We start from the raw sequence: 27,517 nt of genomic DNA, 5'->3' as shown, positions 1-27,517 counted from the left end.
AAATATCTTATTTTTGTAACTAATTTATGTAAAATATCTAAAATAAATGTTAAGTTTTTCTTCTTTGCTAAAAAAAAAAAAAAGTAAACAATAATATATATGTCAATGATCTAAAATAAATGTGAAGTTTTTCTTTAATATCTAGATATTATTTTCTTAAACTTGAAAACTTTGGTTGGTTTTATAATTCATGTTATAGATTTAATATTAATTATTTTATTTTATTTTATTTATATATGGGTAACCCATATAATCCATTTAACCATTGAGTTTTATATTATTGGGTTTGGGTATATACAGTAAAACCTCTATAAATTAATAATGTTGGGACCAAGACATTTTATTAATTTATAGTGATATTAATTTATCTATAAATTAATTATTATTATTTTATAGTATAAATTAATAATTATTAATTTATAGATATATTTTTAATTGTTTAAATTTTTTAAAATTATGAATTGGAACAATTATAGCAAAATAAGATTAAAATTTCGGATGTTATAAATTTTATGGTTTAGGAATGGAAATTGTAATATTTAGAAAGCATTATTGACAATAAATTACAAATACTATAGACAAATTGACTGATACACATGACATACATAAATTCAAATCTATGAATGATAATATCAATTCTCCTATTTTAATTATCTATCAAATTATCAAATTTTAAATGATGCATATCTAAAAATTAAAACTTTAAAATTTAATTATTTGTAAGACATGTTATAAAATATTTTAGAGAAATCATTATAGTTTGAAAATACAACATTACAATTGTTCTATAGAAATGAGCTTTAGGAGAAACATAAACTATTATATCAGTATATATATATATATATATATATTTACAAGATTATTAATTTATGATATTATTGGGACCAGATTTTACATGGAGATTTCAAAAAAATTATTATCTTATTATCTTATCGAATATTGTTAATTTTTACACTGGCCCGACTTGTGACCATCAAAATTTATTAATTTATAGTGTTTATTAATTTATAGAGTATTAATTTATAGAGGTTTTACTGTAAATTCAACCCATTATAATAAATAGGTCGGGTTGAACCCACCCAAAAATGTCTTTAAACCCATGTGGGTATGGATCGGATTGGGTCGGGTTACCCATTTTGACACCCTATAATTTATGTTCAAACTCGATCTGATTTTAGATTAGAAAAATTAGCAATAATTAAAATAATTCTTATTTTGCATTTTCTATTAATTTAAGAGGTTAATTTTAGGCGAACATTAACGAACTTTGGTCAAATTGGTTCACAAATATTTTTTTTCTTTAAAGTATAATGTTTGGGTTATTATAAAACTTAGGTTTGGTTCAGTCGGATTGAAGAACTTCGGCGCAATTTGATTTGGTTTTTTACATATGGTTAGAGATAGACTTATGAGTATAATACATGTGAAATAAAACAGCTTTTTGCCAACTTTTGTTGGACTTTACTTGAGAATGTGGAATTCTAAAGATTAAACAAAAAACTAGGGGGAGGCAAATAGGGAAGAAGCACATGAATCCAACTCCTGGTGGTAGACATCTCTTAATTAGATGACAAAAACTCTGTTTGAGGTTAAACTAATGATCCCACCTTTATAACAACAATAAAGAATTGTTAAAAATTATAAACTGGTTGTTAGACATTTCCTAATTAGATGACAAAACTTTGTGTCTGAGGTTAAACTAATGTTTCCATTTTTATAACAAAAAGAATTAGGTTAACATAGAGTCGGTTAGAGAGGTTGTGAAAATGTGAGTGCATGTTTGAGTCCACTAACAAAAGCCACAAAGTCGCAAACAGTGGACTTTGGATTTTTCTGAGACGTGATTACGAAGGTCAAATATAAGAATAGTATGTTCTTTATTGTAGGCAAAAAAAAAAAAAAAAAACAAGATACGCCCACTATATAAATTTTTGATTTAGAACAAAAAAACAAAAAACTCCTTAGTATATAATCTCTATAAATTAATAATTCAATAAATTAATATATATTTTCGATTCCAAATTAGTTTTTTTCAGATCAATTAGTATATTAATAAATTAACAACTCAAAAAATTAATAAAAATCATAATCCATTTTTACTGTAACTAGGCAAGATTGATTACTAAACATTTAAACCCCATTGACAAAATATTCCAATATATCACAGTATTATATATTTTCACAGATAAATTTTGGTTCAGAAAATGTATAAATATACAAAAAAAAAAGATATTTACCCAATTTTATTTAAAGAATTATCTTGATTCAAAGTGATAGATACACTTTAAAGAGAATGCAGCTGTAGTTTCACTTGTATTGTTTACTTTATCTTACTAAAAAGATAAGAAAAAATACAAACACTTAAAAAATAAATTAAAACGTAATATGCTTTTTGTTAGATTCTTCGCCATTAAGCTAAACCCCCATCTTCTTCTTCTCGTTAAGACCCACACACCATTTTCTCCCCCACACGATCCATGCATAGAGAAACTCCAAATCTTTCGTCTTTAGGTATAGGATATTTTCTTGATTTTTCTATCAACTACGTGTAATATGCAAGCTTGAATCCAGAGTCGTTTCTAGCAATCAAAGGACTCGAAAAGAGTTAAGTTAATAAAAGTGTGTGGCCTCTTTTTATCACATTCATAAAAAGTTAATTACCAAAAATGATGCATTTTCTTGGTTTGAACCTACTCAGTATATCTAACACAGTAACACACCACTAATTCATATCAGTATACCAAGAAATCTTACACAAATTTCAAATTTGGTCTGATAAGTAAGAAAATATTATGAGTCCTTAGTCAAAACCAAGGTTCATATGTAATATGTTTGTGCTGAAGATCGGTCAGGATAGTGACACAACGACAACACTAACACAAACTATATACTAGAAATATTTATCATTTAAATTTTTAATTATGATCTGAAGAAATGTCACAGAATAATTATAATTTTGTTATACCTCACAAGTTTTTCATATATTTTGACCCTCTAGTATTTTACCTTTAATATATAGTTTTCTTACTGATTTTTAAAACATGGTGACATCCTTAAACACCCAGAGAGCTTTGTTAATTGAAATCACTCCATCACACACACACACCAAAAAAAGACACACACACACACACACACACACACACACACAAATCTTATAATGACAATGTGAAACTAATACACAATCTCTGTAGTTAAAAAGTAGTGCTACGAAAGTGATCAAAGGTTAAAAAGCAGAATCCAAACAAAAGGTATAAAAGGATTAAAAAACAAAAGTTAAAATAATATAGTAATAATGTTATCCAAAGCACTAAAGGACAAACATTCCAATTAATCTCTTAGATTGACTCTGATTATGACATTTTAATATACCTGGCACTTTCTAATTGGACAAGAATAACCACTATATATCACTATGTGAGTCCCACATGTTCTTTCACATTTCTCTCTATAAATAGCCATCCATGTTTCATTTGAGTCCTTCCCCTTCCCTCTCGCTTTTATTCTACGGCTGCTTGCTTAGCTTACATACCAATAAAACGGTTTAATACTAAACCGGATTTTTCTCTTCTACTTATAGCAATGTTTTCGACCAATTTAGAGCCGGTTCATATCTGCTTTGATGATGCTATGATAACCGGAGAAGAACTCACAGAAATATTGGCGTTTCTTCAATCAGACGAGTTGGATAATCCAAGCGGTACAAGCGAGATGGTACAGGCTGATGAGAAGAAGAGAAGGCGGACATTATCGAACCGGGAATCGGCAAAGAGATCAAGGTTGAAGAAGAAGAAACGTTTTGAAGAATTAACAGAAGAGTTGAACCGGCTGAACCAAAGGAATCAGGAGCTGACAAACCGGTTAGCTAATGTGGTTAGTTGTGGTAATAACATATCAAATGAAAATAACTGGTTGAAAACCGAATCGATTTGCCTTGAAATGAGGCTTCTAGACTTGTACCGGTTTTTAGTGGCCATTCAATCGCCAGTCTCAACGAGAGTAACTTACATCACAGAGCTCGAGATTTAAGTTTGGCATAAAATAAAACAGAAACGATGCCAAGTAACTTTTTGAGCATTTTTGTAAAGGTCAAAACGATTTTCAATGAGAATTCTCACATCTTGGTTCAAATTAGGTGCATGTGTATATCAGTATATGTAAATATTATGTGTAATCTGTATAGATATAATATTTGTCAAATTTGTTTCGCTCTACATAAAACACAATCGTAATACTCTTCGTGTGCACTATTGCTTATGTAAAGAGCACATCGGACTGTCCGGCAAAGAATAGTGTAGTGAACGAAGTAGGCAGTAGCCAAACATCAAACTTATTTTAGCAGCTGTCTCGTTTTGCTTTTTTATACCTTGTACACTCAAGCGTCCGATCCGAACATGAAACATGGTGTAAACAATGGGCATACAAATCAAAGTCTTTGACCATAACTCTCAATTACAAATTCTTCCCTAAATTGACACTTAGATAAACTACTGGGTCGAAACTTGAAACTTGCTAGCTCCCTAGCTCGATGAAAATGTTGTGTACAATGCTTTATAAAGAGTCATACTTTAAAATTGAAAAAAAAAAAAAAAGAGTCATACTTTAAAAAAATGTAAAACACATTTTGAGATCTATTAACTATCAATTCTTAAAGTCATCCACATCCTTATAAATCAATGTAAAATTTACCAAGTATCTTCTGAAATAATTATATGAGCTAGTTTGGTAATAATTATTATTTAATTTTTTTTTAAAATGTGTTCCGTCAGAATATAATAAATACTTTTTGGTAGTGTGTATATATGCCGAGGCTAGAAGAAAAATCTTAGACCAAATCACATAAAGGAAACGTGGAACTTTATTTGTGTGGCTAATTATGTACACATGACATGATCATCATATACTGTACATAAAAGAGATGCATGCATGCACGACTTCGCAACAGATTTAAAAGGGTCATGAATTGTTATATGGGTTGTAAATAAGTAAAAAAGAAAGGGTTGTAAATAAGTGAAATTTTTTTGCAGGTTATTTGAAATATTAGCGTAATATCTTATAAAACACGTGAACGTTTGCGATTTTGAATGATAGTATCAAAATTCACAAACTTTGGTTTAGAAGTTGGAACATAAAACAGAAGTATAAACCCAATACAGTGGTCCGTAGGTAAGAAATTAAAATAATAATTAAAGGAGACTTTCAATAAAATAAGTTATCTATATAAGGAAACTTCATCGAAAATATCAAGATGAATCATTCCCAAGAGTTGTACAGGAGCTACCAACGTTAAAGAACAAAGAAAATAAGGTAGTGTCACTGTGTCTGGAAGAGGAAAAAAGAGAGATGTGTCATGTGATGGGATCTTCTCGGTGGATATCATATAAAGCTCTATTCAATTGAACTCAAATCTATTTCTTGTCACTTTTATTCGGCCGACATATCTTTGCAAAACTTCTACATAACCCTAAACAAGTATATTTTCTAGATATTTAAGATGTCGGCTGTATAAACTATAAAGACAAAAATTTCTTTGCATATAAAAAAGAAACATACAACTTTTCTCTTTTTTAAGTTGTCTTAGATATTTTACATACATGGGTGATTGGGTTTTGACGGTTCATTGTTCATCGCGCTGAAATAACCCGTAAATATCTCTATTTCACATAAGTCTATTATAAGTATATATATCTCACTATATATTGGCAATGTGGACATAGGAATTAGAACATCGATAGTATTCGAAGCTTAGTTTAATAACATTCGTAAGAATTTACTATTTCAACTTTTAAGATCTCTTCACATACTAAATTTTCAGAATTTTTTTTTAAAATTTTCCAACAAAGGTGATAAAATGGTTTACCATACCATACCCTTTATAAAAAAATGGTATACCACTTTTAATGTGAAACAGTTAACAAAATTTTACATTTTTCAGTGATTATGTTATATATATTATAGACGTGTTAAATATCTAACTTAAAACAATATTGATGTATACGTATCAAAATTACTTTTCTACTTGGTTAAAGTTTTTTGCTATTCAATCACATAGTAGCTCACATATTATTTACTCATGTCAAAGTTTTATTGAAAAAACTTCTGTATAAAAAAAAAAAAAAAAAAAAAAAAAAAAAAAAAAAAAAAAAAATCCCCAACTACAATGTATACATCTCATTCATATATCAAACTCATAACTTGCAAATGTATTATGAAGTTGGAAAATTGATTTCAACTATTAGAACGAAATCAATCCATATAATTAACTAAAACAATATCGAAAGTCATAAACGAAAACGTTTTTAGTTATATACTGTTTGGCAAAAAAGAAGAAAAAAAAACAAATGGGAAATTAAAGGGCCCTAAACTGCTTTCTTTATTATAAAACCAAAATCAACAGATGTTTTCATGTATTATATAAGAATATAAGATATCGGACTATTTTTATGTGAACTGTTGACATTTTTGTTTGGGTAAAAAAGTTAACTTTTTATCTGCTAATGCTGTCAGATCTGTGGTGGTTCTATGACAAGGCGGTTAAAAATCTGACCTTCAACCACTAAGGTTTAATTTGGGACAAAACAAAAAATTAAGGTTGTGACTTAAAGACTGACCTGACCTCATTAACGAATTCAACAGGCCAATAATTACAAATGAGAAGAAAGCACAAGATACATTTTATGATTTTAACATATTTGTTTTTTTTAAAGAAGAAGAAGGGCAATAGAGGTGTATATAATACTATATATACATAGACGAACAACAAATTTTAAAGGGAGAATAACAAATTACTATAATATTACTAAAATGTTTCCTTATTACAAGAGTAGCACACAATTGTTGGTAATTACTAGAATAACTTTTGTACTATTTGTACCCCTATAACTAGTGTTGAAAAAAAACGCAATTACGGATAATACTATTGAAAGAAAAAAAAACATTGGGAACTGAAAAAAATTCTACCGGTTGTTTGATGGTATGAAACTCTAGTACATAAAGATGGTAGATATAGTTGGTATATTAAGGTGGCAGAGTGAAGGGGTACGATAGATATAATTGGTATACTTAGTTGTAGTGATGGTACACTTATGTGTATGGTAGATTAATTAGATAGATATTTGATTTCGTTAGATTAAGTTGGTAGAGAAAATGCCTTTGATGATAGACTTATTTTTTGAGTGGGGTAGATCGATAGACTTAAAAGGTAGGGAAGATATTTATGGTAGACTAATGACTCGTTGCAACAGATTTATTTGACAGATTTAGTCCTTAACAAATATTTTTGGTATACTTACTTTGTTTTTTGAAATAGTTTTAGTAGTGTAATGGTATACTTCTAATTTGTGGTAGATTAAGTAGGCATTTGTGACAGTTGTAAGTCTTACCAGAATAATAAGAATTTTTTTGAGCAAGTAAAGACAGTATAGAGTTGCGATAGACTTATAGGGGGATCTATATAACTCACTTTTTATATGTTTTTAAGTTAGAAATCAGATGTTGAGATGAAAATCTATAATAGTTGAGTAAAAACCCCACAAGTGAAACCAAAAAAATAGACATAAGTCGTGAAAAAATAAAGTGAGGCAGGGAAAATTAGGTTTTTTAGTCGTATGTTAGAGATAGAAGACGAGGATATTATGGTAATTTCGGGTTCATTAAACCTAAAATCGAACGTGTACGTACATATAAACGTGTACGTACATATGAACGCATACGTACACAACTTATGAATGCATACGTACATATGAACACACAAATTGTTTACAAACAAAACATTCAAAACATGTACGTACACAAGTTATTTTAATGTAACATTCAAAATAAGTACTTATGTGAGAAACATGATAGCAATCATCATAAAGCGGACTAGGTCATTCAATCTTGTTTGACACTAATTAGGGAGATAAGTGAAACAATCACACATAAAGATATGTATAACTAAAAGGTGCAATATCACATTCTCTCACCATATTCTCACAGTTACAAATAAACACACCGTTGAGCATAGTTATAGAAGTGTCAAACCCACCGTTGAACATAGTTATAGAAGTGTCAAAAATATAAGCTATGCATGCTGTAGTTTGGGTGTACATACATAACGTTTTTTTGTTTAATGTATGTTGCAGTTTGGTGTACGTACATAACGTTCTTGAGATTAGTGTACGTACATAACGTTCTTTTGCTTAGTGTACGTCCATAAATCCGTTTTAATGAAGGATATTATTGTAATTTTGTAGTCTTTTCTTCTGCAATCCTAGCTAATATTGTCGTTTTTGTTCACCGGAAATAGAACAAGTAAAAGATGTTACTAGAACAAGTAAGAGATGTTATTAGTAATTGTTTATTTATTTATTATATTTTCGAGAGGTAATGAATAAATACCACACAAAATTACATTTTAACTATGCCAGAGACCATGAAGCATGATGAGCACGCGCACACGCTCGCTTTGCTCTACAGTACTCCTTGCCCAAAGGGTCATATATTTACGTGTGATGTTTGCCAGGAAACTATGCTGGATAATCTGTGGTTGTACTATTTGTAGAAACTGGATTTCCACAATGAATTTGTTTATGGGGGAAAACAAATTCAGTAAAGAAAACTCTCTTAGAAAACTAATCTAAGCTTTGATATTAGAAGAATTAGGGTTTCTATTGCTAAGAACAAGAAGAGAACTCAATAATTGTATTCAATAATCGATGCCTTACAATGGAAAAGTCCTTCCCCCTTTATACATATTCATGAATCGCACAATATATTAACTTTCCTTATCAGACGAACTGAAATAAGGAAAGTTACTCTATCTCTTAGATCGGCCGCCGGGCGAAGTGGAAGTCGGTTCTTCATCCTCGAGGCTGGGCTTCTTCTATCCGAAGTGGACTTAAATAACCTAACTGAGTACTTAACCAGATTCCCAGTTAAATAACCAAATTATCTTTCTGGTTTAGTTCGGTATGTGGAGGGTGCTAAATCCCGCACCAACACTATTGCCAGAAGTGTGACTACGGTGCTCATTTACAGATACTCTATTTTTTCTGTGATTGTACTATTGCCAGAAGTGTGACTACGGTGCTCATTTACAGATACTCTATTTTTGCGTGTTTAAATAAACAGATACTCTATTTTTTGCGTGTTTCTCTGTACACATGCGGACTAAACCTAACATTAAAGAAATAGGAGTCCTAAAGTAAAAAGAAGAAGAGCAGACCTGACTCTTAAGCTATGGGGGGGGGGAGAGAGAGAAAGGTCAGGGCAACACCATCCTAAAGTAAAAAGAAGAAGAGCAGACCCGACTCTTAAGCTATAAGAGCTTAATGTGTGTGTGTGTGTGTGTGGGGGGGGGGGGGGGGGAGATTAAAGGTCAGGTCTACACATCGGGCAACACCATGTTGCAAGGTGGTTCAGTTTCATAACTCGCAACAAGTATATCAGTCTATTAAGTTTGTTTATAATCTATATCAGTTTGATATACAAACTAAAGAAGTTCTAAGAGACTGATATAGATTGTATTAAGTTTTAAGTTGATGCCTATGCCTTAGCAAAGCAGCCAAGCTAAATTTGTTTTTCATTACAATCTATATCAGTCTCTTAGAACTTCTTTGAATGTTCTGGGTTTACATAGCAATACAACGGAAAAATACAATACCATGAGTACTAGGAGTAATACAATACAAGGCTCTGATTCAGGGAGAGGATTAGTGGTACTAGAACTACCAAGAGAATTAGAGGACAAAAATTATTATAGAAGATTGCAATTTGGTGCTAGACAACGACTTCACACAAAAAAAAAAAAAAAAAAAAAAAATTTGTTAGGTTGAGCAAATTACATCAAAGAATGCTTTAAATATGTAAGTACTTAGTTTGGTTCCACCAGACAAGAATCTAGACAAGAATCTAGTAAGTATCCTTCAATGGATTTGGTCCCGTGAGTAGTATGTCTAGTTTCAAGTGCTCAAGAAAAAGCCGACCAATAGAACATGAGTAACACAACATTAGCCAGGAAACAAAATTAAATAAATATAAACTCTATATTTTTGTGTTTCTTTGTACATGGGCTGACTAGAACATAACATTAGAGAACTAGGGAGTGAGTCCTACAAAGACTCTGAAAGACAAAGAGAGGTATGGTAATTGTAAACAGCCAAAAAGAACTATAATTTACATGAAAGTTATGGAAGAGGAAAGGAGCAGAACCGCCTCTTGAGGTACAAGCTGTAGAAATATTTGAACTGCGCGGTTTGACTGCATTATGAGAGACGGACAATGGAGAGAGAGAGAAATTAAAGGTCACGTCTACACATCGGGCAAGAACCGTGTCTGAGGAGCCAATTGTCTATGCAAGGTAAGTGAAACATGTGATGACAATGAGGCAAGCTTCTAACTGTTTCACCAAGCTGGAAATCCTGCAAAAAAAACCATTTTTTGAGGCATGCATGAACCCACAATGTACATAGCTTAAACAGAAATATATCCTCACTCAAAAATTAACTTTTGTGGTAACAAATGGTTTCACCTTGAATGCACTGGTTCTTATTGGAATGTCTTTCTAAAAAAATATTTGCTAATGGGAACAAGGTTTTGAGCCACGAAACTGATAATATGTCAAAAAGTTACTTCAGTAATGCATGATAAGTTTTAATGGGAAATGAGTTACCAAAAGCTCTGTGATACTCGTGAAGCATTGTTATCAGCCATGGCAATGACCAAATTCGCATAACCAAGTCTCAATTTGTCAGGGAGTTCCTTCACTTGACCATAGTCCAGCAGTGCAACCTGATGACGGGAAACAAGATTACAAATCAAGACTATGTAGATAGGTGAGTTCAGCCAAAAGACAACAGTAAGCAAACTAGCAAATAATAACTACAAGCAAAAATATGACTTGCCTCTTGACCTTTACAAATCAAGATATTTCCAAGATGTGGATCCGCATGAAAGAAACCACTTTTCAGTATCATTTGGCCATATGCACGGGATAAACTATTAAGTATATTGCTGGGGCAAGAGGAGATATAAATTCCAGTGTGGTATCAGTAACAAAAAGAGAAAGAAGGACTAGCGACATGTAAATTTCCTTTGTTATGGAATGCAAGTCAAATTTGATATCTGTTTTCTGCATGTATAAGGCGAATAGTTGCAAGTTTCTTATGTCTGTCATAATCAACCTTTCGATGCCAGGATGTTGAACCTAATCACGTGGTATCAAGTTAGATTCTTATTAAAAGATGGGAAGCTTTTAATAGTCTCCTGATAATGCTCACCTTTACAACAACATTCATCTTTTTACCCTTTACTCTTGTCCTGTGAACCTAATAAAGAAAATAAATTTACATGTATCATATACATAAAAAAACTGACGACATGGTCATTGAATCTCACTACTAGTGTATGCCAAACTCCAGATAATCCAGCAATTCAATTCAGGAAAAACAAATAAGAGCCAAAAAAAAAAAAACAGAATGCCTACATATAATCAAACCAGAGTATGAAAATGTCCCTACAGTTCCTTGTCTTTACAATGCCTAATAAGAAATCTACGGCAAGAGAGGACAAGGTTTTCTTGATAATAACAAACCATCATGAAGTGTTGAGACATAAACTAACACTCTAATTCAGGCTTTTCAAGCATCAATGGTAGTATCCCAAAGGTTCTCAGCTATAAGAATAATTATCTTCAACTTCCCTTGTGTCATACTTAAAAGCTATCTTTTGTTGGTGTTTACTCTTTTACAGTTTCATAATTGGTCCATCACCATCCACAAATTCCCAAATCCTCTCACTCAACAATGTTCAGTTAATTGTAATATTCCCACCAAAAGCTGTAATACCTGAGCAATAGAAGCAGAACCAAGAGGCTTTTCATCAAATGTTTCAAAGATCTCACCAATGCTTTTACCTAACTCCTTCTCCAGAACAAGCTGAACCGCATCAAACGGTGTGGCAGGAGCTTGATCACACAAAGTGACAAGCTTTTTCACCCACGCAGCTGGTGCCATATCAGGTTTTGCTAAAAGTTGAGCAATCTACGATTCCTTTTTTACAGAAGCATCAAAACAAAAAGTTAACATTATAAATGAACATAGGACAACAACTATTAAATGCAACAAAGCCAAACACTTAAAACAACCTTAAGGAAGAAACCCCCAAGATCAGAGCACATGAAGTAAATTTTGTCAGCAGCTTGGTCATGTTGTCTTTCCCACAATTCCTCTTGCTTCTTTGCATCTTTCACTAAACTCACTCGAAGTTAAAATACCTGAATCCAAGCAAAACAGAGAAGCCCAAAAAATCAAACTTTATAGAGAAAACTGTACACTAATGAATTCAAAAGGATTAAAGAAACACAGTAAGAAGAGAGAGACCTTGTAGCCAGTGTAGATATTGGTAGCTCGAACCCAGAATTGAAAAGAGCGTTGCCATGGACGAAAGCTCTCGGTGATCTTCTCCTGCATTTCTTTGAAATCGAACCCATGCATTTTTGTCCCTCTTCGCTTCGGATTGTTTTCAGCTTGTGTATTCCCGATTTGAAATATCAAAGGGAAAACGATGAAGACAGATTAGAGATCGTGGCTGTGCAAATTATTTTTAGTTTATTAGAGCGTCATTATTGGTAGGTTTGTGATTTTGGGGCTCACCAAATCGAGAAGACATCCGAAAGCTGACTCATCGGATTTCCAGAGATCAAGCGATGATTCAAAGACCTCAATAGAGAAAACAGCTCCCGAAATGGCACCAATTGCTGCTCCTCTGATGAAACCACTCTCAGTTTCTTGGCCTATCAAAGCTCCTGTAAGTGCCCCTAGCAATGTCCCCACTGAACAAGAGAAAAGGAATCAACTTTTTATAGCTCAAAGCTGAAGACTTTCTAATAATCATTTCAAATCAATCCAAATTCCAATTGAAGATAAGAAACAAATTTATGTTACCAAACAATCTCAGAATTTGCAGCAGAGCAACAACAACAAATATTGACTGCACATAGACAAAATCAGATCCAAAATCGAGTTTACAAGGAACGGAAAATGAAGAAACAAACCTAAGGCGAAGAAGAAGGTCAAGATGGCGGAGTTAATGGTACCCAAAACAGCACAAGCGTCTTTAAGAAGACATAGTTTTATGCGTAAACGATTGTCTAGCTCTGATAATTTTCTTCTCCCTCGGGACACTAATCTCCAACAAGAATATGGTGTTTCTTTTGTTTGGATGTCATGATTTAGTCGAAGAAAATGAATCAAAGTAGAAAGAATCAATCTCATGTAAATTGGCATTACCGTAATAATACAAACCCTGGTTTATAAGTAATAATCAAACTTTTCTGTATTGTTTTAGTAAGCCCGTTTTCAAACGTATTATTATTTTAATAAGATTACTTTTTAGTAATATTCTAGATAATTTCCTAATTTTAAAAGTAAGATTGCTTATTTTTCTCCATTTCTCTGAACTAAATAGACTAAAGTAGTATTCTTCTTTTTTTTTTTTTTAATGCCCATTAACATAACTAACTAAGATTATGTAAACATATTTGTGCTCGTTATTGACTAACAACTAAGATTTAATCTAGGGTATGGTGCATAATTTGTATTTTACATATTAAAAAGGGGATTTTCAAAAATCCCCTTTTTCCAATGTCATTTTTTAAAAATACTCTTTCATGTTGGTCATTTTCAAAAATACTCATTTTCTATGTATAAAATCACTAAATTTTAAACTCTAAACTCCAACTCTAACCCCTCAAAACTATATCCTAAATGCAAAATAAGAACCCAAACCAAGAAAAAAATTCTAAAAATTAATTTAATATATTGAAATTATGTAAAAGAGGGTAAAAATGAAAATGTTAAAAAAAGAGGGTATTTTTGAAAAAAGGTATTCCAAAAAGAGTATTTTTAACAAATTCTCTATTAGAAATGAGTCAATTTAATTTGATATGTTTACTATTCGAATATTGATGGTACTAACAAAATAATAAAATGACGATTTATATTTGTTATAGCATTGAAATAATGATATTTAAATTTATTAATGTCTATTCAAACCCCTCACACAATATAACATCGTCTTATGATATTTTAAATTTTTATAAGTTTGAATATTCTGAATATTCTAATTTTTATTTTTTAATAATATTATATCATAAATTTAATTTGATATTTCTTTTTAATTTGGATGTTTATTAAGTTAAGTTTCCTACTCGCTCCGATTCAGATTCAGTTTTTTCTTATTTTTAATATTAGTTTGAATCGTTGTCTAAAATTTTTAAGCGAAGTGGGATATTGAACACATATTTCCTTTCATCATTTGAATAATATATATCCATTTTTAAAAATTGTATCACAACATATACTGCACAAGAAAAAGTAGTTTTTTTACCTTTATGTATTTTGTGATGATTTAAAGCAATTAAAAAAAACAAAGATGATAAAAGTATCATAACTGTAAATATAACAAAATCTTCTAAATAATTTTATTATTAATTGTGGAACACTAAATGGATATTTTAAGTTTTCTAATTAATGTTTTTTTTAAAAATATTTGTGTTTGGTTATATGGATAGATATAATTCATTGTTTGGATATGAATATAGCAATAGTATCTCTATATACTTATCTAAGCAATGTTTTTAGAAGTTTAACCCTATGATCATGTGGCATATTACAAAAAATACCATTTCATTTTAATTATTTTAATAACTAACAAAAGAATAGCTTATATTAGTTTATAAAATAATAAAATAATATTTTGAAATTATTTAATAAAATTATTTAATAGATTCCATTTATTGGTGTGTCTGTATTTTATAAGGTTTAACCATAGTTTTTACATTTGTTTTGAGTTTTTTATTGAGTCAAACTATGTTTTTAGAGTCTTTTTAGTCTTTTGTGAGTATGTGCAGGTCTTAGGTTACTTAAGAAGGAAAGTGAGTGTTTTGGGGATGAAAACATGCATCTGGAGCCAATTTGGTAAAGACTGATCGGACTAGCAAGCAGATGGAACAAGCGGAGGAAAAGACACAGGATCGACCTATCTCGCTTGGGATCGACTGATCCCGTCCCCGACTCAAGTTTTCCTTTTTCGTTTTTTTTAAAACGACTTTTAGTGTTTTATTTTGATATTTAAGTTAGAGGCCCTGCCTCCAGAGACATAAGCTTTATTTTCTAAGACTATTCTGTATTGAGAGCTAAAGGGAGAAGATCTTTAATCCTTCTTGACACTTTGGAGAAGATTTCTAAACCCTATTTTCTATTCTTTGCAATGCAATTATGTTTTATTCATCATTGATTTGCTGTTCTATTTCTCCATGTTTGAGTAGTTTTTCAATTGGGTTTAGGGTTTCAGAAGGGTTTCTATGATTAATTGATGCTAGGTTTGTTTGATTAGGGATTGATCTTATTGTTCTTCATCTATTCTTGTTCTTAATGCTTAAGCTAGATTGATCACCTAGATTAAGATCTTAGGTTTAATTCATCGGGGCACCAAAAGTGTTGTTGAGTTGCTGGAAAAGAACATAGGTGAGCAAGGTGATCCTTAGCCAATGAGAGTTGAAGTTAAGGCACCTTGTGAACTAATCAAACCCGAACTTGTTAATGCTTGCTTGGTTTGCTAGATTCAAACGAGAGTTTAGGGTTTAGTAAATTCATTGCTTAGATAGTTAACACTGCGTGAGTGAGTTAACTTTACAGCCGTGATTTGAGTTCTAGAACGGTGTCTAATGCATCCCTTTCTAATCATCTAAATTCGTGATCATAAACCCTAAAGATTTCCTGCACCCAATATTTCTCTATTGCCTTAAAACCACTTGTTTACTTTCCGTTTTTAGATAGTTACTTGATTCACAAACTTTTCCATTGTCTTAGCTATATTTAATCTACATAATTTTATAGTGTAATTTTTTGGTCTTTGAGGATTCGATCCTGAAGTGTTACAACAATACCACTAGATCGTGGTTGAGTACACATTAGGTTATTAATTGACCTTTGATCATTTATTATTTCAGAAATCTTAGGAAACAAAAATAAACTATCTAGAACAATTATAAAACTAATTTATTTATGAAACTAAGGGGATGTTATTGAAGAAGTGATTTCTAAATCCATATAGAATTATAAATTATGAAAATCAAAACACATGGATTTTAAAATAACATGTTTTATCCTTGGATTTGAATCATTCTATTTTACAATTTTCAAATCTATTCAAATCCATTAAAAACATAATATGGATTTTGAAATCCAAGAAACAAATCATTAAATGAACAACATGGAATTTTAACAAGTATTTGTAAATCATAGAACCATTATCACATAACTTTGATAAGTATTTTAAAATGGAAAAATGATTCCTAGCTATGCCAAGTATAGGCCAATACATCGTCACACATACAAATAATATAAATCTTTTATTAACTACAGGAACTATTGTCATTACATACGGACATGCATAAACAAACATGAGTTATGTTTACAACACCATAACCATCTAATTATGATATCTTCTTTGCCGGAATCCGGTGTTGACCGGTATTGACCAATGTTGACCGGCGTTGACCAAACTTTTTTTCATAAACAACAAAAATTAACAAAATAATTACATGACTTTACTAAAAGATTATATAATAAAATTTTACTACAAAATAGTATAACAAATATACATTTTCCTTTTGTAAATTCAAAAGTTATTTTTTAATTTTATACCATATAATTTTTTTTATATACAAAAGGGAAATGTATATTTGTTATATACCATATTATATTTGTTATAATACTTTGTAGTAAAATTTTATTATATACAAAAATTTCCTTTTTTATATAATAAATATAATATGGTATATAACAAATGATGAGATATATAATCTTTTCTTAAAATCTTTTGGCTTAAAAATGTTCATAGATTTTTTATATTTGAGTCTAATTTGTTATATTGTTTTTTTTTTAGTATATTGCATCTTGCTATATATTTAAACTTTGATTTACCATTATTTTTTATACAAAAATGTTTAATAGAGTGCTACATAATAAAATATAATAGGGTATACAAATGATATGGTATAAAATTAAAAACCAACTTTTGAATTTATAAAAGGAAAATGTATATTTGTTGTATTATTTTGTATAAACATTTATTATATAATCTTTTAGTAAAGTTATGTATTTTTTTTTTTAACTTTTGTTGTTTATAAAAATTAAATAATTTTTTTTTTTGTCAACATTGGTCAATACCGGTCACATTGGTCAACGCTGGTCAATACCGATCAACACCGGATTCCGGCAAACAAATCATCGGAATTAGATGGTTATGGGGTTGTACACATAGTTCATGTTTGTCTATGCATGTCCTTATGTAATGACTATAGTTCGTGTAGCTAGCAAAACATTTATATTGTTTGTATGTGTGGTCATGTGTTGGCCTATACTTGACGTAGCTGGCAATCATTTTTCCTTTTAAAATCAATGGTTGAATAACACATGATTTTTGTTTGGATTTCCAAATCCATTAAAATCATATAACTAATAACCCCTCTAAGATATTTGCATTCCTAAATCGTTTAATAATGATAGATATATTTTAATGTTTAAAACTAGTATACAACATTATTTATATTTTAAAAATATAAAATATTATATCTACTTTATGAAATATTTTTTTCAATGTACATCGATGCAGTGATATCTTATTAGAATCTAAGAAATAAAAAATGTTAGATTTTATTCAGTATAATATATACAACTAAAAAATCAAAAAGTTAAATCGATATTTCTAAACACGACCGCTTCAATATGAGTTTTGTTTTATTTTATAGATTTTATCAAATTTATATAATTCAAGGATTTGAACATTGTATTATGTAATGAGTTGAAGTTAGAGTATGAAACTAAGTAAATTAAATATAAAAGATTATAAAATGTATAGAGTAAATTAAATAAAACTTCTACTATTATTTTATAACTAACAAATTATAGTAAAGTTTACGTAAACATTTCTCCGTGCTATACAATATTGGTATCTATTACATTGTAATTCTTTTAATAATGAAAATTTATTTCTAAAATAAACTTCAAAAATACTAGTGTAGACTTCGGTTCCAACTTCCGACCCAAAAAATTATATACATAGGGTGCAAATGGTTACACAATTGAAAAGGTTGAAGAAGTTGAAAAAAACTATTCAATCCATACAACCTAAAAACTGAAAATAAACTAATCATATGACAAAAATGTTCAACTTGTTCAACCACTATTTTGGAGATGAATGGGTTTTCAAACTCTTTCAATTTTAAGCAACAATTTGCAGCCATAATTTCGGTTTACAAATGTTGATTTGGTTTTGGTTTTTGGTTTGATATTCGGTATAATAGTATTAAACCATCTCTCAAATTGACTGAATATAATATACCAAAGAAACAAGAAGGGTATTATTGTAGTTTCAAGTTACATTCAAAATGCTTTTAACTTTTAAGGACTCTTTGTTTTTCTAGGGTCGCTCTCTCTCTCTCTCTCTCTATTCAACGTGTTGAGATTTTCAAGCAAAATTTGATTTGGTTTGATATTCGGTATAGTAGTATAAAACCCGGGCATCTCTCAAATTGACTGAATAGTGAATACCAAAGAAACGAGAAGGGTATTATTGTAATTTACGCTACATCGAAAATGCTTTTAAGGGCTCTCGTTAGGGACTCTCTCTCTCTCTCTCTTTATTCAACCCTCTTGAGATTTTCAAATTCAAACGGCACTTTCAAATATGGAAAAGATCTGTGTAGCAGTCAGGGTGAGACCACCGGCGCCGGAACTATCGCCGGAAACTGGATCTTCACTCTGGAAAGTTGAAGATAATCGGATCTCTCTTCACAAGTCACTCGACACTCCAATCACAACCGCTTCTTACGCTTTCGGTAAATTCATCTCTTTCCCTTTCTTCTCAATCAGTTCTGGGTTTTTAGATTTCTATAGATCTGAGTGATATCGAAAGTTTCTTCCTTTTTATAAATTGTGGTGTTGTTTCGTTTATCTATTGTGCAGATCATGTGTTCGACGAAAGTTCCACGAATGCTAGCGTCTACGAACTTCTTACTAAGGATATCATTCATGCCGCCGTTGAGGGTTTTAATGGTAATCTAATCTGATCCAAATCGAAAATTTGAAACTTGAACGAGTTCGTGAGGTTAATTTTGTATTTATCCATAGTTTTTGATGTATTGAGTTACTGTGATTTTGTTAGGTACTGCATTTGCTTATGGGCAAACTAGTAGTGGGAAGACGTTTACAATGACGGGTTCTGAAAATGATCCAGGAATTATTCGAAGATCTGTCAGAGATGTGTTTGAAAGAATACATATGGTATTATAGTTGTGCTCAGAATTATTCAATGATCTGTGAAGTAAGAAAAAGAGTACAGCTTTTTGATTTGTGTGTTTCCATGTTTCTTCGTTTTTTAGATATCTGATCGTGAGTTTCTCATCCGGGTTTCGTACATGGAGATTTACAATGAAGAAATTAATGATCTTTTAGCTGTTGAGAATCAGAGACTGCAGATTCATGAACATTTGGAGGTTTGGTTGGATCATTTACAAAAGTGATTTCTTCTCCATTAGTTTGTTCTAAGAGTAGTTAAACCCACTTGCTTCTTTTGATGTGCAGCGTGGAGTATTTGTTGCTGGTCTTAAGGAAGAAATTGTTAGTGACGCTGAACAGATTCTAAAGCTTATAGATTCTGGAGAAGGTTTTTAACCCATATATTTTCTTTTCCTGCATTTTGATTGTGCCTAAGGTGTGTATTGACATGGTCGTTTTCAATTAACAGTTAATAGGCATTTTGGCGAGACAAACATGAATGTTCACAGTAGCAGGTCTCACACCATCTTCAGAATGGTATGGTTCAGAAGCTATCAACGGAACCTTTGACACTTTTCAAGTATTTTATCTTATAAAATCTCTCTGTGTGATAGGTGATTGAGAGCAGGGGAAAAGATAATAATTCTTCAGATGCTATCCGTGTCTCAGTCTTGGTGAGTGAAAGTTTTCAGCGCAGTTAACATCTTTCAAAACTTTCTTGTGAAAGTTAGATTATGTCAAGCTGTTTTCTTATGGGTGATCTTTTAATGGAACTAGAATTTGGTTGACTTGGCTGGATCTGAGCGAATTGCTAAAACTGGTGCTGGTGGAGTACGCTTGACGGAAGGGAAGTACATTAATAAGAGCTTAATGATTCTTGGTAATGTCATCAATAAACTAAGTGACAGTGCAAAGTTAAGGTACTTTCTTACCCTTTATTTGGTTTAAACGTAGCAACAATATAGCTCACCGCAGCTCATTTTTTACATTCTTGATAATAGGGCACATATTCCGTACCGAGATAGTAAGCTGACTCGAATTCTTCAGCCTGCACTTGGTGGTAATGCAAAGACCTGCATTATATGCACTATCGCGCCAGAAGAGGTAAAATAAGGTACTTATTTGGTCATGTTTTGCATTGTCTTGGCCTTGAGTAATCATCCAAAGCGCAAGAATAGGCAGTTGACTAATCATGATGACTTGTGTAGCATCATATTGAGGAATCAAAAGGAACTCTCCAATTTGCAAGCAGAGCCAAGCGCATCACCAACTGTGCCCAAGTGAATGAGGTCTCCATTTGAATTTTAAAGCATTGAAACTTCTTTCTTGTTATTTCTTCCCTTCAAAAAGGATCATTGGCTACAGTTTCATATTTGCTGGTTTTTTTCCTCTTAATCGGAATATAATCTGAGAGTGTTTCAATGCTTCAGATCTTGACTGATGCCGCTTTATTGAAGCGCCAAAAATTAGAGATAGAAGAGCTGCGAATGAAGCTTCAGGTATAGTCATAGTTTTATTTCAATTACATCTTAGAAAGGGGACGATACCAACATTGGTAGTGTTTGTAGGGATCGCATGCCGAAGTGTTGGAGCAAGAGATCTTAAAGCTAAGCAATCAGATGCTTAAGGTAGTTTTTTGCGCTTTTTTCTAGTTTATGCATTGAGTACAATACTGAGCGGACAAATTTTACAAAACAGCTACCCTTTTGTTTGTTTTCCAGTATGAGTTAGAATGTGAAAGGCTAAAAACTCAACTGGAAGAAGAGAGAAGGAAGCAGAAGGAGCAGGAACAATGCATCAAGGAGCAACAAATGAAAATTGAGAACCTAAACAATCTTGTCACTAATTCAGACTTCAAGAGGAACCAGTCAGAGGTACGGATGCATTCATTGGCTTAGGCGATATCCTGCTGTTCCTAGATTTTTATAAGATATAAGACTTAAGTAGATTACTTCTGCGTGATATTCCTCAATCATTACATCCAGACATTTTGCTGAAGCAAACATAACTTCAAAAAGAAAAATAGGCATCAAATTTAAGTTATAATATGTTGTGGAAATAATCAAAGATAGCAAACTTGTAACACTCTTTGTTTTTGTTAGACTAGTAATTACTACTCTTAAGCTTAAGTGGTGGACTCAAGTTCATGGTTATGTAAAATTTTGTTAACGTAACATCTTTGTGCAGGACTTTATCAGTTTAAGAAAGACTCCAGATGGGCGCAATAATATCAATGATAGCAGTGATGTTCCTGGGACTCCGTGCTTTAAATCAGCTTCCCGTTCCTTTGTGGTTTCTCGGTCAAATAATTATTCAGGACTATCTGATTTTAGTCCGATGGTTAATTCCCTGGGGGATGTGGCCGATGAAGACACTTGGATGAAACTAAACAAGGGTTTTGTTGCAGACCTTGATAAACTCCAGTTTACACCTGCAATTAAATGTCAATTCACACCTGCGGTTAAATGTCAACCCACTCCATTAACTACAACAACCACGGTGAGTATATACATTTACTTGACTCCTATTATCTACCAATAATGAAGATTATTTTTATGCATGAAAGCTCACAGAATTACATTGAATAGAGATTCTAGATGCATATATAATCAAATCAACTCTTTATCGCCTTTTCTTTTGGGTAGTCTCCTTATTTGTTTTCCTTTTCATATCATCTTGCATTCAAATGCTCTGTTTTATCAGAAGCTGGCTCATGTATCTTGAGAATTACTGATTTTTAAAACTTCATATGAATTAAGAATACCTAGAGATTATCCAAATATATGCCGCTTGCATAGTTTTCAACAATAGTTTGGTGAGGATTTTAGCACTTAAAACATGTGCCTAAGGTGGCCATAATTATTTGTTAATTTTCATTTAGGAATGCTCGCGTGAAAACTACAAAGAGGTGGAAGATCTCAAAAGTCAGATTGAGTTGCTGAACAATGAGAAGGAGGGTCTTCAGGTTAGTCTTTATTGGTTTTGTTGGTTGTTCAAATGAAGATGCTATTTCGATTCATCAAGATTGAACTAGTTATCAAGATTTCCTGGAATTAAGAGAAAATAAATCACTTCTTTGCAGCTAAATTTACTTTTTAGTTCTTATATTTGAAACTGCATTTGTTATGCTGGATGCCAACTGACTGTGGGTTATAATGGTTATTTATGCATCAATTATGTACTCTCAGGTAAAATTCAACGAACAAGTACTTCTGAACAACAAACTGATGGAAGAGATGACTGAGCTCAAACAAGAAACTCTTCCCATCAAGGAAATTCCAAATAAGTTATCTAAGTCATTTGCTAATTGCAAGGATGTCTACAAGGATGTTATAGTCACAATGCAGGTAAACAGCTTACTTTTTCTTTGATTTTATTTTTGAGATAATTAATAAATAGAGGAGTTCACAAGTGTTTTCTCTTGCAATTTCTTAGAACTTAATCGCTGACAAGGAATCTCCAACAGTAAAGCTGCTCTTTGGTACAACTGAAATCACAACAAGCCTTCTGTCGACTCTAGAAGCACAATTTTCAATGATAATGGATGGTCAGAAAACGGGCAGTAGCATCGATCATCCTTTATCTGACCAATGGGAAACACTTCGTGTGAGTCTAAAGAACACAACCACGTCGTTGTTGTCAGACGCACAAGCAAAAGATGAATTCCTGAACTCCCACAACAAGGTAGCTTCCTTGTCACAATCGTCAAGATATGGATCTATTTTACTTATCTTTTCAATAGTTTTGCTTGGGTACTTTGTCTCTCTATTTAGGAGTTAAGTCCAGTGACACATCTGCATATGTTGAACGGCAAATAAATCTAATAAATGGCGTTCTTTTTACATTTTTTTCCTAGTAGTCTATTGCAAGAATTTTGTGTTGCATACTAAGCCAAAGCTTTGAATCCATGTGGATCTATAAGTTTTTCCTTTCCCTTTGTCTTCGGCATAAAAACTCTCATCAAACCAAGTCCTCACCGTTTTACAGTATACTATAGTCATATAAGAAGTTAATAGTCCAACCAGACATGCAAGATTGAGTGCCTCATTTGAGCAAAACACATTCTTTCTTATACAATGTTGCCAGACATGCAGGAACTGATTCATGTTTGGTTAGTTAGATGGCCAGACATGCAGGAACTGATTCATGTTTGGTTAGTTAGATGTTGTGGTCAGGCTACTATTTCTCCTTTCTCTAAGACAGGTTTTGAATGTGATTTTAAAGGGACAAGAAACAGGTGCTTTGGAAGAAGAGAAACTGAAGTATGAGCTCAGCATCATCAAGGAAAGATGTAACAAGGTAGAGAAAGAGTTGTGTTTGGATAAACAGCTTCTAAAAGCTTCAAGAGAAAGCCATGAGAAGCTGTTAAAAGAGGTACAGTTGCTGAAGGAAGATAGAGATTCTTTAGATAGAAAACTCTCTCAGTCAACTCAGAGATTGAGTGTGACTGCAAGTGATAAAGAGAATGTTTTAAGAGATCTTAATGTGGAAGTGAAGCGGAGGAAAGAGATGGAGGAAGAGATTAAGCAAATCAGCACTGCTTTCGCTACCAGGCACAAATCTATTGTGTCTTTTCACAGTGAAATCAAATCCAAAATGCAGAAACTAACCACTCGAAATCCGTAATCCGTCGTACTTTTGAGCCATTGTAACAAACAATTTAAGTTATGTGATTCATTGAGAACGATAGCTAATGATTTATGCACCAAGTTAATGATTTATGCATTTATGTGAAAACGATAGCTAATGTTTCGTCACTGTAAACAGTAAACCAAAGTCATTAAAGTCAAAAGCTTCTCTCCAAATTGAATTTATCACAGGATTCGCTAATGTTTGAATAAGAGACGTGAAGAACCTATAAATTAGTTGCAATTTTCGACTAGGAGATTATTATCTGCACAGTATAACTTGATACATATGGAGCTCAACACCCTCCTATTCTCTACTATTACTAAAGGAGAAAGAGAAGCCCAAGTGGCTAGAGTCCACTTGAGAGGATCCAGTAGGTCTAAGAGAAGATAGCAGGTCTCTTGGAAAAGTTACCATAGTTAAGTAATAATAATCGGGGTAGAGTTAATGTCATTGTCCTATGGCTCTGTGGCCTCAACGGCTCTTTGGTGTAGAGACAAAGGATCAGTAAGGTTTGGTAGTAGTACTTATATGGCAGGAGGGGCAAGAGAGTTGTTATCGAATATCATATCACTTTTGCAAGGGGAGGGGAGAGACTCCAAACAATTCTCTCAACTTGTCACAATTTGTCTTATAATAAAAGAGCATTTGTCTTTATCTTTGGCTTTACTCTAAGTTCACATCCTAAACGTATCAAATTGGTATCAGAGCCGTCTATCTTGGGCACTACTCAACACAATGGCACTCAAGAAGGTTGAAGAGTTATAGAAGGTGATGGAAAACATACAGAAAGAAGTTCAACAACTTTCCAGCCTCGAGTCTGACGTCAGCTCCATGAAGAAACAACTAGGGAAGCTAGACATCTTGGAAAGGCAGATGGGGAAGTTGGATGTTCTGGAGCAATTGGAGAGGAGAATGATGGAAGAGGACCAGCATACTTGGGATCCTACCCGGAAAGGGGGGGATGACACTCAAATCTCCGGCGTGGAAGGACAAGAAGGTGACGAGTCTCACCCACAAAACCTGCAGAGTCCGACACCGGTGACTAGCGAGACACAGAGAAGGGATCCATTACCGGAAGAATGGGAGCCGTTCAATCAGAGAATCAAACTTCCTCTGTTCGATGGTGAAGATGCAGAGAGTTGGGTTCTCCGGGTGGAGCAATACTTTGAACTGCGTGATTTCACGGAAGAGGAGAAGCTGCGGGCAGTTTGGGTGTGCTTCTCCGGTGACGCGCTCTCCTGGTACCGCTGGGAAAGGGACCGTAACCCCTTCCTCAACTGGGAACAGCTGAGGAAACGCGTGTTGGAGGACTTTGCCCCAGCACATGACTTGACCGCCGGAGAACGTCTATTGCTGCTCCGACAGGACGAGTCGGCGGGAAAATACTGCAAAGACTTCATTGCTCAGGCTTCCAACGCTCCTGAAGTATCAGAACGAGTCCTTGAGATGGCATTCATGATTGGGTTGAAGCCTAAGGTTCGGAAAGGGGTGAAGATGTTTGAACCGAGAACCCTGAAAAAAATGATGAGCCTATCAAGGATGGTGGAGGATTGGGACGGTGAAGAAGGATCTCCGTCGTCGTTGGGGTGGGAAAGTACAAGCAAAGAGACGACACGAGCCACATGGGACAGATTCTCGACATGTGGGTCCCAACTTGTGGGGTCGGGGTCAGTTGTGTCTAGTAATAAAACTTTGGCTGCTTCTGAGACGAAAACAACGCAGTATCGTGCTGCGAGTGAGAAAAACCTAAATCCTCAGACTAAGACTCCCGCAAATCGCCGACAACCCTTCAGACAGCTAACCGATGCAGAGGCAAATGAACGTCGATCTAAGGGGTTGTGCTTCCGATGCGATGAACGTTACCACGCGGGCCATCGATGTCGCCTTAAGGAGTTGCAAGTACTGGTGGTTGCTCCCGATGAAGAGGAGGAAACCGAGATGGAGAAAGACGGAGAGTGTGTGGAGGAAGAGGTGGTAGTTCCGAAGTTCGCGACGTTCTCGATGCGATTTGCGGCGGGTATCTCTTCACCTCGAACCATCAAGATAAGAGGTACGGTGTTAGGGGAGAATGTCGTGGTAATGATTGACAGTAGGGCAACTCACAACTTCTTGTCGCGTTCCATGGCTCACCGGTTTGGAATCACTACGAAGGGAACGGTTAAGCTGGTGAGATGAGAAGGTGTATGCCAAAAGGTTACTCTTAAGCTTCTGGGGTACACTTTAGTCACCCGTTTCTTACCGTTGGAACTGGGAGAAGCAAACGTTATCCTGGGGATGCAGTGGCTGGAAACTCTCGGGGACACGTTCCGTGGTGACCACAACTTGAGGAACTCGGCTGTCTCACTCAAGGCCCTGTGGAAAGCAGTAAGAGAGGAAGGTGAAGGCGTGTGGGTGGACTATGGGAGCTTACACACAGAGTTGCAAAAGGGAGAAACGGTTACACCAGCTGAACTCCAATCCTTGCTGGAGGACTTTGCTCAGATATTTGCTGAACCCCAAGGGTTACCTCCATCCCGAGAGAAGGAACACACCATCATTTTGAAACCGGGAGCGGAACCAGTCAGTGTAAGGCTGTTCAGGTACCCTGAGGCACAAAAAGAAGAGATAGAGAGACAGATCGCTGTCATGTTGGCCGCGGGAATTATCAGAGAAAGTGGAAGCCCTTTCTCCAGTCCTGTCTTGTTGGTGAAGAAGAAATACGGTAGCTGGAGGTTCTATGTGGACTATCATGCCTTGAATAAAGCCACAGTTCTGGACAGCTACCCTATCCCGATGATCGACCAGCTCCTAGATGAACTCCACGGTGCAAGGGTGTTCTCGAAGTTGGACCTTCGCTCTGGTTATCATCAGATCAGGGTGAGATCAGAGGACATACCAAAGACCGCATTCTGATCACATGATGGACATGTCGAGTTTTTCGTAATGCCATTTGGGCTGACAAACGCTCCCGCCACTTTTCAGTCATTGATGAACGATATCTTCCGTCCATTCATGCGATGGTTTGTGCTCGTGTTTTTTGATGACATTCTTTTCTACATCAAATCCCTTGTGGAACATAAAGAACATCTCAAGGAAGTCCTCCAAATGCTACACAAGTACAGCTTATATGCAAACCACAAGAAGTGTCAGTTTGGAAGTGATCAAATCGAGTAATTGGGGAATGTTATCACCCCCGAGGGAGTTGCAGCGGACCCTAGCAAAATTAGCGTGATGGTGGAATGGGAGACACCAACGAACATCAAAGCCTTGCGGGGATTCTTAGGACTTACGGGGTACTACCGCAAGTTTGTGCAGAACTATGGGGTGATCGCACGTCCTCTGACCACATTGCTCAAAAAGGATCAGTTTGAATGGGGAGACAAGGCGGACGAAGCGTTCAAAACGCTAAAGGTAGCCATGACAACAGTTCCGGTTCTGGCCTTACCAAACTTTTCAGAACTCTTTGTGGTGGAGTCTGATGCTTCAGGGATCAGTCTAGGGGCAGTGTTGATGCAGAAAGAAAGGCCGATAGCATATTACAGCTACTCCCTGACGGAAAGACAGAAGCTCAAGTTGGTATATGAGAG

The 27,517-nt window shown here is 33.8% G+C and overlaps 3 protein-coding genes and 1 pseudogene across 9 annotated transcripts; 3 read left to right on the top strand and 1 right to left on the bottom strand.

Annotated features, from left to right (window-relative positions):
• Window positions 1-3,496: 3,496 nt before the first annotated feature.
• LOC104700812 (basic leucine zipper 4 pseudogene) lies at window positions 3,497-4,197 on the top strand (annotated as a pseudogene).
• A 5,789-nt stretch (window positions 4,198-9,986) lies between these two features.
• On the bottom strand, window positions 9,987-13,268 carry LOC104700811 (uncharacterized). Of its 7 annotated transcripts, none has more exons than XR_015562228.1 (7): window positions 12,122-12,250; window positions 11,823-12,026; window positions 11,256-11,303; window positions 11,160-11,182; window positions 10,889-10,989; window positions 10,649-10,767; window positions 9,987-10,397 (listed from the first exon to the last, which is right to left on the bottom strand). XR_015562228.1 is itself a non-coding variant. In XM_019227587.2 (7 exons), the coding sequence occupies exons 2-7, from the start codon at window positions 11,988-11,990 to the stop codon at window positions 10,328-10,330; spliced, it is 537 nt and encodes a 178-aa protein (XP_019083132.2). In that variant the 5' UTR covers window positions 11,991-12,026; window positions 12,122-12,250; the 3' UTR covers window positions 9,987-10,327. The 7 variants fall into 7 exon arrangements, 2 of the variants coding, with proteins under 2 accessions (XP_019083132.2, XP_087315262.1); XM_019227587.2 differs by having other exon boundaries at window positions 10,881-10,989; XR_015562227.1 differs by having other exon boundaries at window positions 10,889-11,182.
• Window positions 13,269-18,536: 5,268 nt separating this feature from the next.
• Window positions 18,537-24,056, top strand: LOC104700809 (kinesin-like protein KIN-7N). Its single transcript, XM_010416401.3, has 18 exons — window positions 18,537-18,880; window positions 19,008-19,097; window positions 19,207-19,325; window positions 19,424-19,537; window positions 19,626-19,707; window positions 19,789-19,856; window positions 19,934-19,993; window positions 20,097-20,239; window positions 20,321-20,423; window positions 20,528-20,608; window positions 20,750-20,818; window positions 20,888-20,947; window positions 21,041-21,193; window positions 21,507-21,818; window positions 22,201-22,284; window positions 22,508-22,666; window positions 22,755-23,003; window positions 23,544-24,056. The coding sequence occupies exons 1-18, from the start codon at window positions 18,730-18,732 to the stop codon at window positions 23,943-23,945; spliced, it is 2,499 nt and encodes an 832-aa protein (XP_010414703.2). The 5' UTR covers window positions 18,537-18,729; the 3' UTR covers window positions 23,946-24,056.
• A 666-nt stretch (window positions 24,057-24,722) lies between these two features.
• Window positions 24,723-26,843, top strand: LOC104704478 (uncharacterized). The gene is made up of 2 exons (XM_087458381.1): window positions 24,723-26,117; window positions 26,232-26,843. Exons 1-2 carry the CDS (start codon window positions 24,723-24,725, stop codon window positions 26,841-26,843), a joined length of 2,007 nt encoding a protein of 668 aa, XP_087314507.1.
• Window positions 26,844-27,517: the final 674 nt, after the last annotated feature.

Source organism: Camelina sativa, chromosome 7, assembly GCF_030686135.1.
Source record: "Camelina sativa cultivar CO46 ecotype springtype chromosome 7, ASM3068613v1".
Classification (NCBI taxonomy): Eukaryota; Viridiplantae; Streptophyta; class Magnoliopsida; order Brassicales; family Brassicaceae; genus Camelina; species Camelina sativa.
This window is presented reverse-complemented; position numbering and strand designations above follow the sequence as displayed.

What these genes read in the sequence shown, in the direction of transcription:
- LOC104700811 (XM_019227587.2), bottom strand. Translation starts at nt 11,990, where the DNA reads ATGGCACCAGCTGCGTGGGTGAAAAAGCTTGTCACTTTGTGTGATCAA. An exon ending in GTTCTGCTTCTATTGCTCAG is followed by an intron (nt 11,304 to 11,822) that starts GTATTACAGCTT and finishes TTTCTTTATTAG; the next exon opens with GTTCACAGGACAAGAGTAAA. An exon ending in CAACATCCTGGCATCGAAAG is followed by an intron (nt 10,990 to 11,159) that starts GTTGATTATGAC and finishes CTCTTGCCCCAG; the next exon opens with CAATATACTTAATAGTTTAT.
- LOC104700809 (XM_010416401.3), top strand. Translation starts at nt 18,730, where the DNA reads ATGGAAAAGATCTGTGTAGCAGTCAGGGTGAGACCACCGGCGCCGGAA. An exon ending in AGTGACAGTGCAAAGTTAAG is followed by an intron (nt 20,240 to 20,320) that starts GTACTTTCTTAC and finishes TCTTGATAATAG; the next exon opens with GGCACATATTCCGTACCGAG. An exon ending in ACTGTGCCCAAGTGAATGAG is followed by an intron (nt 20,609 to 20,749) that starts GTCTCCATTTGA and finishes TCAATGCTTCAG; the next exon opens with ATCTTGACTGATGCCGCTTT.
- LOC104704478 (XM_087458381.1), top strand. Translation starts at nt 24,723, where the DNA reads ATGGAAAACATACAGAAAGAAGTTCAACAACTTTCCAGCCTCGAGTCT. An exon ending in CGAAGGGAACGGTTAAGCTG is followed by an intron (nt 26,118 to 26,231) that starts GTGAGATGAGAA and finishes CTGGGGATGCAG; the next exon opens with TGGCTGGAAACTCTCGGGGA.